The sequence below is a fragment of the Bufo bufo genome, chromosome 7, assembly GCF_905171765.1.
Source record: "Bufo bufo chromosome 7, aBufBuf1.1, whole genome shotgun sequence".
In the NCBI taxonomy this organism is placed as follows: Eukaryota; Metazoa; Chordata; class Amphibia; order Anura; family Bufonidae; genus Bufo; species Bufo bufo.
Window position 1 is genome coordinate 75,290,621 of NC_053395.1, and position 12,898 is coordinate 75,303,518.

The following is a 12,898-nucleotide window of genomic DNA, read 5'->3' on the forward strand; positions in this document are numbered from 1 at the left end:
GGAGGTGTTGTATAAAAAACACACACCAGTTCCGGGTTTGCTTTTCACAAGAAGCATTGTCTGATGTGAATGATACCTAGCACAAAAGAGCTCTCAGAAGACCTACGATTAAGAATTGTTGACTTGCATAAAGCTGGAAAGGGTTATAAAAGTATCTCCAAAAGCATTGCTGTTCATCAGTCCACGGTAAGACAAATTGTCTATAAATGGAGAGAGTTCAGCACTGCTGCTACTCTCCCTTGGAGTGGCCATCCTGTAAAGATGACTGCAAGAGCACAGCGCAGACTGCTCAATGAGGTGAAGAAGAATCCTAGAGTGTCAGCTAAAGACTTGAAAAAATCTCTGGCATATGCTAACATCCCTGTTAGCGAATCTACGATACGTAAAACACTAAACAAGAATGGATTTCATGGGAGGATGCCACAGAGGAAGCCACTGCTATCCAAAAAAAAACATTGCTGCACGTTTACAGTTTGCACAAGACCACCTGGATGTTCCACAGCAGTATTGGCAAAATATTCTGTGGACAGATGAAACCAAAGTTACGTTTTTTGGAAGAAACACACAACACTATGTGTCGAGAAAAAGAGGCACAGCACACCAACATCAAAACCTCATCCCAACTGTGAAGTATGGTAGTGGGGTCATCATGGTTTGGGGCTGCTTTGCTGCGTCAGGGCCTGGACGGATTGCTATCATCGAAGGAAAAATGAATTCCCAAGTTTATCTAGACATTTTGCAGGAGAACTTAAGGCCATCTGTCCACCAGCTGAAGCTCAACAGAAGATGGGTGTTGCAACAGGACAACGACCCAAAGCATAGAAGTAAATAAACAACAGAATGGCTTAAACAGAAGAAAATACGCCTTCTGGAGTGGCCCAGTCAGAGTCCTGACCTCAACCAGATTGAGATGCTGTGGCATGACCTCAAGAAAGCAATTCAAACCAGACATCCCAAGAATATTGCTGAACTGACACAGGAGAATTACTCCTGACCGTTGTGCACGTCTGGGCTGCAACTACAGGAAACATTTGGTTGAAGTTATTGCTGCCAAAGGTGGTTCAACCAGTTGTTAAATCCAAGGGTTCACATACTTTTCCCAACTGCACTGTGAATGTTTACATGGCATGTTCAATAAAAACATGGTAACATTTAATTCTTTGTGTGTTATTAGTTTAAGCAGACTGTGATTGTCTATTGTTGTGACTTAGATGAAGATCAGATCACATTTTATGAAAAATTTGTGCAGAAATCCATATCATTCCTAAGGGTTTACATACTTTGTCTTGCAACTGTATGTGAATGTAAATATTAAAAAAGTTTTGACTCTGGAAATGCAGTTAGTAAAAAATGGAATATGGCTCAATCCTGAAAGGGTTAAAGAATAATGTACCCATGACTATAAACTACTGAAAGTATTGTCATTAGCCCTAAATAGTTTACAATTCTCTATTTATATGCCATTAAATCACTGCTTTGCTTTTATCATTATATTTAGTGATGAGCAAAGTGAGCTTCGGATGCTACACGTCTCCGTATAGCATTAAAATATAGGGGCTCTGATGAGCCAAAGTCAGTTATTTGCGAAATTGAATGAGACTTCGTTGAATAGCTTTGGTAGTTAATGTTTAGAGTGGAAAACCACTTTAAAACTTGGAACCGAACTTGGAGCTTCGGTTCCGACTGGGAGGGAACCCACTCAAACACAAGTAGAACATACAAACTCCATACAGATGTTGTCCTTGGTAGGAATCAGACTGATGACTCAAACATTGCAAGGCTCCAGTGCTAACTACCATAACTTTCGTTTGACATATCTTTTTCCATTCTTTCCATGCCCTTTTTTTTTTGTTTTTTTTCTTAATTTCATTAACCATGAAGAACTATAAGAAACAGCTGTTTGCGATAGTTTTTGTTGTGGAAATAAGTGAGTGCTACAGAAAACTGTAAATGTTAGCAATGAATACAGTTAAAACAAGATTATCAGCACCAAACAATTCTGTATGTGAAGTGGATGTCTATGTGGGAACCTGTAATAGTTCATTAAAGGGGTTTTCCAGGATTACCAGGGTATATAACAGATGCGCTGATCTTCTCCATGCTTTTTGTTTTCAAATTGGACTCTGAGTCTTGACCTTTTTCACCATGTAACAAATCACTTTGGTTTATTTACATACTGTATGTAGCACTCCTTGTTGCTATATCCAACCAAACCCATGGTGCACTTCTCCTTTATCTGCCATAGCTCCACCACCACCCCTAACAATGCCTGTCTAGTTTGTAGATCCTCCCACCCCACTAGTTCCATAGACACTCCCCTAACAGTGCTTCTTTGCTGCTTTGACACAAAAATGGACAAAACATCACAGGAAATAAAGCATTGCATGGACACGGTCATGTGACCACAGCCCAGAACAGAAGATAGGAGCAATAAAGGTAAAAGAAATACAATACAAAATTAAAGCTACTTTCATAAATTGTTTTAAAGGGTGTTGCAGCAAACTGGAAAGCGACTTTAATGCAACAAACATTACATTGAAATCTATGTGATTATTTTTACAATGAGAGATGCGTAAATTGAATTTTACTTTTTAGTGTATTGTTATTTTCTGAAGTTTTTTTTTTAATAATCAGAGCATATTATTTGAATAGATATACTATTTGATCATACACATTAATTATACTGCATCCTCTCCTCCTAATTGCTGCTCTCTTAGTTTCACATTTTTGAAAATGTCCATCTATACTTAATATCTTGTCATGTTGTCACATCTGACTAGCCATGCGAACTGACCTAGAACCAAAGGAACAGTCAAGACTGTCAAAATGATAATGACAATAATGCCAAAAAATGCTGCTTTCTCTCGAAAAAAAAAAAAAAAAAAGATAGATTAATCAATGTACCCTGCAAAAATATGGAAGGGATCAAGTGTTTATTGATTCTTATCATTTGATACATGTTTCATGTTTTCCATTGACGGCAATCTTGAATGGAAACAGGGAGATGGAATTAAATTTTTTGCCGAGAGATAAACTCCCAGTCACTGTGCTAGGACAATTTTAAGCACTTTTCATGTGATTGTTAATCCTCTTTACTGCTAAATTTGAAAAGGTTTGCGGTGACAGAAGACAGTGTGATAGACATGCACCAGCAAATCAAATGTATTCGGAAGCAGGCAATAGTGATAATCCTTTTATTTGGTTCCTATCTTTTTATGATGACTGCATAATCAGTAGCACAACAACTGTACAATTTAGTAACATCTGTCTTAATTGCTATTCCAAGTCCTTCTGAAATTAGGTCAGTACCACAGGCTATATGCGGTTTTAAAAGCACAAATAATAAAAATTTTATTAGCAAGGCTAGTATGTAGCTATTATTGAGCAAACATAAGAAAAGCCTGAAATTTATTAAATTATATCTAAAAAAAACCACTTTTTGCACGATGGCATTATTTTATGGATGAGCAAAGTGAGCTTTGGATCCTAGATCCGAAGTTGCTTCACTCAAAACTTTGGTATAATGCTGTACGGAGATCCATCTCTGTACAGCATTAAAATGTGGGCTCTGACGACGCAATGTGAGCTATAACTTTGGTATTTGATTTTGAAAAATAAATACATTTAAAACTTTGATACGATATCGGCTTCGTTTCCGAGTTCCGAATGAAGCGACTTCAGATCTAACATCCAAAGCTCACTTTGCTCATCCCTATTAATGAGGCACCAAATAATCAGATGGCACAGTTTTCTGGTACAGATATGTGGGTATCTCCTTTTGTTCTTTATTTTTGCAATAATTAGATTAGAATTGCTTATAACACTTTACCTTGTTGCTGGTACTAATATTGAAAATTTACTTTTTCTATAATAATTATTAGGATTGGCATTGATAGATCGGAAGTCACTTCAATCAAAACTTTGTTTGAATACTGTACGGAGATACGTCTTCATATAGCATTCAAATGTATGGGCTTCTGCGAGGTGAAATTCATTATCTCCGAAGTCTCGAGATAACAAATTTCACCTCGCTGGAGCCCATACATTTGAATGCTATATGAAGACGTATCTCCATACAGTATTCAAACAAAGTTTTTATTGAAGTGACTTCCGATCTATCAATGCCAATCCTAATAATTATTATAGAAAAAGTAAATTTTCAATATTAGTACCAGCAACAAGGTAAAGTGTTATAAGCAATTCTAATCCAATTATTGTAAAAATAAAGAACAAATGGAGATACCCACATATCTGTACCAGAAAACTGTTCCATCTGATTACTTGGTTCTTTATTAATAGGGATGAGCAAAGCGAGCATTGGATCTTAGATCCGAAGTTTTTCGCCAAAGTTTTGCGAGACTGTATAGTCGGTCTTCATTGTTAATGGCCGTGCGGCACCTTTGATGCACCCTTAAACATGGACTGCTGCTGGTGGTATGGGGTTTGGCAGGTTAAGTGGGGGCACAACATACAAATTATTGCTATTCTGACATGCAAGTTATTTGACAGTAAACACAGAATATTAATCAGCTCTTGCATATCTACTTCTCTAACCCCAGTGCTCTCTTGCCCTACAGGTGGGAGCTCTTCTGCCATCTGCTTTGCCTTCTTTTCCACACTATCTAATATCAATGAGAATATGTAATCAGAAACATCCAGTTCCTCCTCTGTCTACATCTTCTATTAATCATTTTCAGCAACATTGTCTGTAGCGCATGAACACTTGTCACATTTCTTCCAACTCAAAGTTGTAATTTAGTTGTTCTAATTAGGTAACAACATGCCCTTTCCCTCTCACCCTTGAAAAGTGGAGTGAGTGATGTAAAAATACAAAACATCACTACATTTTTGTGCAAATAGATCAGGAAGTCACAAAGCCCTATTTTCCAAATGTTTGAAACCAGAATTCTATATGGCCACGCATGATAAATTCCTCACAGAGTTTTGTCACATTGCAATTCATTGGCATATACACAGACACCTCACGCACACAACTTAGATATGAGATTTGCTGCAAATTATATACTATGGTGTAATTGTGGAAAATAAAGCAGATATTCCAGGAGAACTTACAATAGTCAGAGGTGCAATTGCCCCCTTGACAATTGTTCTTATATATGAAGATTTCCACAACTTTTTTTAGTGCTGGAACCAAACTTATCTGAATAAATGCTATTTGTTAGACACCCACAACAATTGCCATGAAAGAAAATATGCTATGGCAATCTAACTATTTACTAATAAAGTGTGATGTTGAATTTGACACAAAGTGTATACATTTTGTTTAGCATTTTTACTTGAATCTTGGGACAACAAAGTCCGATAAAGGTTTCCAATTCCATGTCTTCTCTAGACCCAGTTTATTTTAATATAAAAATATAAAGGAATGTTTTCACACTGAATTGATGTTAGTTGTTGAGTAAACTGTATAACGTTGTCTGGTGTTGATCTAAATACCAATATATATAAATTCAAGGAGACATCTCTGCCCAACTTCATCAAGATCAAAAACAATACCAGATAATAAGCAAGGAAAGCAATCACCTACTAATCTACTAAATAGTGTTTAAAGCATGCAGAAAAGAGATTATAAAATTAAAGTATAAAACAACAAAGTAATAGTAAATAATTCATCTGACATAAATAGAAAGAAATTAAAGGCATTATATGGGGAAAATATTGATGCCCGTGGGAAGTTCTGGGGGTTAGTAGAATGAGGACTCTTGACCAGACACAACCATGCATATAGACAAGCAGCTGTACCTGGATAAGTATTTATGGAGTCATGATGCTCATAGGAGTACTGCAGCCACCTCATAATGTGATCACTCAATGATTGCCTATCCTAAGAATAGAAAATAATGCCTCCCACAAAATAAAACAGCAATCGAATAAGCAAACGGAAAACCACATCTATCAGCTATAACTGGTGTACCTATGTGATATACTGTATATGTATATATACATATTTTCAAGGTAAAGTTTATATAACTTTTTGTATTGTGATAAGCATTGTAGTATGCAACTTTTTTACATGATAGCAAAAAAATTGAGGTTGAAGTGTGTTGTTTTGAAACAGCATTTCAAAAACATTTTCTCCACACCAATATAACATTCATGATCTTGAATAATACATGATGAACTTTCACAGGAACAAAATATCTGTAAGTCCTGATATTTTATTAAAGCACTATGAAGTGCAAACTTTTCTTATGATTTACAAATTGCCAAACATTATAGCAAATGACAAAAACACAAATGTTAAGAAAATAACCCTATTATAAAATAGAATGTAAGTAATAATTGTAAGTCAAATAACAAACAAAAGTTTGTTGCTTGCAATAGTTTAATCCAATATTCCTTGATCAGTGAATTATAGCCATATTTATAGCCTTCTGCATTTTTCCGCCAGTTCTTGGATGCAGAATATAGTATTGTGCACTAGTGGCACCAAAGAAGTTGTAGAATATTTGTGTAGTCATAAATAGCTAAGAATTATTGAAGCTTGGTCCCATGATATATAAAAATAGAAATGAAGAGGTTATTCTATTATAGCTAAAGATCATTTCCCAAAGTCCCAACATTTGTTCGGGTATGCTTTGGTTAAATTGGCCCTCAGATTCATTTTTGGTCAAAATAGAAGGTGCTCCGATTACTCTCTGAGGAATGTATCCAATCTCTTTCCAAACTGTTTACGTCAAGACAGCACTAATAATGTCAAAGTGACAGCAACATACATGGCTTTATAGCTATAGGTAAATGGATGGTAGCTTTTGTAACAAAGAGCTGGTGTAAACTCATATTGCACTGTTGGATTTTAAAAAAAGGTCAAAACATTATCCCATTATGGGGCATTTGCCTTTTTCTCTGTCTTCTTAACTGTTAACTGTTGGCCATGATTCATGCAAAATGAATAACAAAAGTTTGGGATTTGCCAAAATCTGACTCTTTTGTGAAAGTCATAAAAAATTGTATTTGTGCAGATTATTTGGCTATAACACAATAAGCAATAAAGTAAAGCCTTTTGCTTTGCATACTTTCCATCTAGAGAAATTCCGAGCCTGAGCAGTTAGGGAGAAACAATGTCACTGTCCCCATCCTCCACAGACAGGCAAACATAGCAATAGCACCATAAATGTGACTATATCATTGAGATTGGCATGTGTTGTCACTGTGCTAAGTGTCAACATCTGTATTCCTAACCTAGGTATTAACCCCTTAAGGACCCTTGCCATAAATGTATGTCATAGCTGGAAGTCACTTAAGGACCAGTGGCTTACATGTACGGTAGGCTAATCGGGCGGATACAGGAGCTGAGCCTGCCCGATCAGCGGAACAGACCCAGCAGTCACTGACAGCCGGGAACCTGCTCCATACGCCGGCATCGGTGATAACACCAATGCCGGCGTGTTAACCTCCTTTATGCCGGGGTCAAAGCTAACCGCGGCATTCAGGGGGTTTGCGGAGGGTATGGATGCCCTGCGCTCCCCCATCGGGTCCCCGCGCTGCAGTGGCAAGGACCCGATGGCAGAGAAGGCAAGCCCGATGCCTTCCATAGGCATCAGAGCTTTTATTCTACAGAAGCCTGTGAGATCCAGCCCTTAGGCTGGGTGTCACAGGCAGGCTGTCAGCATAGAAGCTGACAGCCAATACATTACAATACAGGTTGTATTGTAATCATTGCAGAGGGGATCAGACCACACAAATTCCCAAAAGTCCCAGAGTGAGCCAAAAAAAAAAAAAAGTAAAAAAATTTGTTTTTCATAATAAAAAATATAAAGTTTCAAGTAAAAAAGTAAAAATAAATATAATTTCCCAAAATAAAACACATAAAATTGAAAAAAAATAAGAAAAAAAAGAAAACCAGACAAATTTGGTATTGCTGTTTCCGTAACAACAGGCTCGACAAAAAGACCTCATGATACACCCCCTTATCTGAATGCCATAGAAAAAATCACAAAAAGTGCAACACCAAGTGATTAAAAAAGGCATAAGTCCCCTAAAATAGTACCTATCAAACCATCACCTCATCCCGCAAAAAAATGAGCCCTTACAAAAAATAATCGGGCAAAAAATAAAAAAAAATATGGCTCTCAGAATATGGAGACACTAAAACATGATTATTTTTGTTTAAAAAAGCTGTTATTCTGTAAAACTTAAATAAATAAAAAAAGTATACATATTAGGTATTGCCTTGACCGTAAGAACATGCTATATAAAATTATCACATGACCTAACCCCTCAGGTGAGCACCGTAAAAAAAAAAAAATAATTAAACTGTGTCAAAAAGCCATCTTTTGTCACCTTACATCTCAAAAAGTGTAATACCAAGTGATCAAAAACTCAGACGCCCCATAAAATAATACCAATCAAACCATCATCTCATCCCACAAAAAAAAATGAGACCCTACTTAAGACAATCGCCCAAAAAAAAAATATATATATGGCTCTCAGACTATAGAGACACAAAAACATGATTTTTTTTTGTTAAAAAAATGCTGCTATTGTGTGAAATTTAGATAAATAAAAAAGTATACATATTAGTTATCGTCACATCCATAAGAACCTGCTATATAAAAATATCACATGACCTAACCCCTCAGATGAACACCGTAATTTTTTTTTAATAAAAACCATGTAAAAAAAGCAATTTTTTTGTCACCTTACATCTCAAAAACTGTAATACCAAGCAAACAAAAAGTCATATGCACCCCAAAATCATACCAATCAGTCATCTCATACCTAAAAAAAATCAGCCCATACATAAAACACTCACCCAAAAAATAAAAATTGTATTGTTACGTCTGTAACAAACTGCTCTATAAAAATACCACATGATGTAACCTGCCAAATGTTGTAAATAACAAAAAATAAAAACGGTGCCAAAACATCTATTTTTTGTTACCTTGCCTCTCAAAAAGTGTAATATAGATGGGGTCATTTTTTTTGGAGTTTCTACTCTAGAGGTGCATCAGGGGGTCTTCAAATGTGACATGGCAGCTTAAAATTATCCCAGTGAAATCTGCTTTCCAAAAACCATCTGCCAAAAAAGTGAAATTCTGAAATTTCATCAAAATTTTCCATTAATTCTTGTGGAACACCTAAACGGTTAACAAAGATTTTAAAATCAGTTTTGAATACCTTAAGGGGTGTAGTTTTTAAAATTGGGCCATTTATGGGTGGTTTCTATTATGTAAGCCTCACAAAGTAACTTCAGACCTAAACTGGTCCTTATAAATTGGATTTTGGAAATTTTCTTAAAAATCTTAAGATTTGCTTCTAAACTTCTAAGCCTTCTAACATCCCCAAAAAAAATTCAAAAAGGTAGCACTATCTGTTTTAAAAGCAGAGAAATCAAAATTATGAAAATAGTGAATTTTTCTAAATTTTTTGTAGATTTGTTTTTTTTTTTTATAAATAAAAATGAAATATTTTGATTTAAATTTACCACTGTCATGAATTACAATATGTGACGAGAAAACTATCTCAGAATGGCTTGGATAAGTAAAAGCTTTTTCACCACGTAAAGTTACACATGTCAGATTTGCAAAAAATGGTAGGGCCCTGAAGGGGTTAAGAGTACTCATGATTTATGCCTTATAGATACCTTATATGAAATCTTATAATCAAAACTGGAAAAATAGATAGCTTATTGAAGCATATGGCTCAAAAAAATTAATATTATCTATATAATTTCATCCCATCAGTACATCTACTACTGAATAAATGCTGGAAATTAAATCCAAAAATATGCTAATTAACACAACGAATACGCTACCATTATGCTCTGTTGGCTAATGAATATAATCTGAGACTCATGCAGGGTCAGAAAGATTCTTGTACTGTCTGAGCTAGTACGCTACTGCTTGAGCATGTTGATGAATGCTGTCCTTATGACTCATCTTGCATTGTGAGGGAAATGACTAAGAAAAGTGGAGGTGCACATTAAGTCAGTCACACTGGTGTGGCCATGTTGCTTTCAGACTAAAAAGTAGTGAGGGACCTTCGTGCATATGACATTCATGATGATCACCAATTTTCTCAAAACAATTAGGGGAAATAATTTATCTAGTTCAATTGGAGATACGTGAACTCAATGATATCACATAGACACATTTACAATTTCTATAGTGGTTTGTTCTGACAAAGCTACATCTCCTCTATAAATATATTCATCAACATGCTGAGCTGAAGCTTCCAGAATTAAGAGGAACATAGTACCGAAAACAGAAATGAATCATGTTTTCTCCAAAGAAAGTCTATCATTGTAGTATTTTCAGATGTAATTGTGGTGTTGCCATACACTTGTAATAATATCTATAGTTAATATACCAAAAGTGATTGTATGTATTCAAAAAAGAGAACCTTCAAGAACCAGAGAAATCATGCATATGTGAACGAGAAACATGCAATTCTCAATACATTGATATGAAATAAAACCAAAATCTGTATATGCATAAGAAACCCAAACTGATGCAGATGTAGTTGAGAACACACAGTGAAAACAATATGATATTTTCTAAGTACAGATGTATGCATACTATCTATCTCATCGTATACAGAATTTCACTAGCAGAGAACCTTTTCTATGTGCCTTAGGAATTTGGCAATATATTACTCCTCTATGCATATTCCCAATTCAAGATTCCGCAGCTTTAGATCAACGTGACAAATAAAACCAAAGCTGCAAATAAAGTATTACAGTCAGCAAAACTGTGTAATGCTCGTAATAGCACAGAGCCCACAGGCTACTGAAACATTGGTGAAACCAAGATTGATAGCCTGATTCTAACAGAGCATTCCTGAGTGATTAACTGCAGTTTGTGTAAAAAGGATATTGAGACCTGGATGGATGCATCAAGAAGTATCAATGGTTGTTACCTGAAGAGGAGTTACAAGAAATTTCATCTGCAGCAACGAAGACGAATTGATTTCTGTAAAAGAAGATAAAATTCACAATACTGCTTGCTGACTAGAAAATGTAGTAGCTGCTAGTTGACTTGATATGTATAGATGGGACATTGGGAAGGAATTTAATTTTAATGAATGTGGAAGGAACACATGTTGACAGATTTTAGATCTAAAGAATTCATAAGTGTTGTCATGAAGAATGGTTACAGGGTATTATGAAGTTGAATATGAATGATGGACAATTCTAATACAAAGTGCTTCAAGGCTATGGATTGTTCAAACTAAGAAATATGTATTTTTTGTAAGTGTAAACCCAAAGCGCGTGTTTCTAGTTGTGATTTATAGAAGGTGTTAAATGAGATGACTGATGTGAACACTGTATCTTATAGAGCCTGACTTACTTTTGTTCAGATCTAGTGACTGCATGAAAGATATACTATATACCTAAAGAAGGTATCAACAAAATATCAAATATGCAATAAAGTCATATATATTCCAGCAGCCCTATGCTACACTGGGAGCTTATGAACAATAATATAGGGTGTGAACTAAAATAGCAATAATTGATTTGCTTTTAGAGTGAATGCAAATCAATTATAGAAATAGAATAATTATTTGAGACAAATGGTGTTGTGCAGTAGTGGGTATTTAGTATTTGAAGAATGCCAAATCTATTAATGAGATTCCCTATACATATTTTTAGAAATCAAAGGAACATTTTAGGCCAAATGTATACACTGTGTTACATCTAGTATGGCACATACGGGTTGCATGGCACTGCAATTCAAAGAGCATTGTGTCTTCCACCAAACCCTCAGGCTCTCCTCTAGACATAACAAAGTGTTTCAGTTTTGCCAAGTTGTGGTCTCATTAGGACAAGCCATGTCTATAGGCTACTAAAGCATATGGACATCATATTGGAGTTACTGCTTAGAACACTGTTCTGTGAGTAGTGAGCTTTCCAAAAAATGCTCTGTCAATAATGTGCCAAGTCAGCCATGACTTAAGTATGGCTTTGAGGGAGACACTATGAAGTTTGTCTCTAGCAGTTAGATTTTCTGTAATGAGTCAGGTCTTCTTTTCAAGCCAGAATTGCTGCTGAATTGTGAACTGAAAAGGACAATGAGGATTGGAAAGACTTCAGGTGCAAAAGCTTCATTTCATGCATTAAAGGCTACTTTGGGGGGCAATTTTTCATTATGACTGCATTTTACTTATTTTAGGCTAAAAATATTTTTGGTCTTTATTAAAAATTATTCAGCCGTTCTGTCAAAAAGGGTTACCCGTTTGTCTAGCTGTGTGAATCATGGTTTCACTTTGTGACAGTCCTCTAATAAACCTTATCTCTAAATTACTAAACATTCATAAACACTTATTTAAACTATTTCTTATCAGTAAGATAAGAATTGTGCTATAATTAGTGTTTAGAAGGTCAGAGATAAGAGATAATAAGCCTTCAACTGAGCTGACAGAAAGAAGTAAAAAGATAGAGCCTGGTTTCGGAGAATCTCAAGGCTGTACAGAGTTAGGGGCTCAAAATTTTTAATAAAAATCTAATGAAAAAATGAGTGCAATGCAATAAAAAAATTGCCCCTAAAGGTGTACGTATCCTTTAAGTTATCCTAACATTTGTCTCAAAGCTTCTTCCAAATGAAATAACCATTTATATCTTAATAAAATTATGTAGCATTTACATTAACACTGGGGAGGTATTTATTAAAGGTTTTACACCACAACAGTGCCATAAAAAAAATCTCAAATTATGGTGCACACCATAATTTGTGACTTTTGAATGTTCTCACCATTTTTCAAAAGTTATGAGAAAAAGGCTGGTGTTTAGAGGAAGGATATTTGCCAGAAACTGGCGTATGTTATAGCTTAAGTCTGCACCAGTCTCTGGCAGGTGTAGACTGGAGATTCAGACACATGTCAGGGCAGATGTCTCTTAATAAATTCGGCATAACTTACTCCAGTGAAGGGAGATCAA

At 35.5% G+C, this 12,898-nt stretch overlaps 1 protein-coding gene across 4 annotated transcripts in view; it reads right to left on the bottom strand.

Annotated features, from left to right (window-relative positions):
- Positions 1–12,898, bottom strand: part of RBFOX1 (RNA binding fox-1 homolog 1) — a 363,548-nt gene that overhangs the window by 21,731 nt on the left and 328,919 nt on the right. For 2 of the 4 annotated variants that reach the window (XM_040440370.1, XM_040440368.1), the window contains exon 11: positions 10,882–10,934. The exons of 1 other annotated variant lie outside the window; for it this stretch is intronic. In XM_040440370.1, the coding sequence (XP_040296304.1) occupies positions 10,882–10,934 (53 nt within the window). Of the gene's footprint in view, positions 1–2,236; positions 2,246–10,881; positions 10,935–12,898 lie in introns of all 4 variants that reach the window. One more of the 4 variants, XM_040440372.1, reaches the window with a different exon arrangement.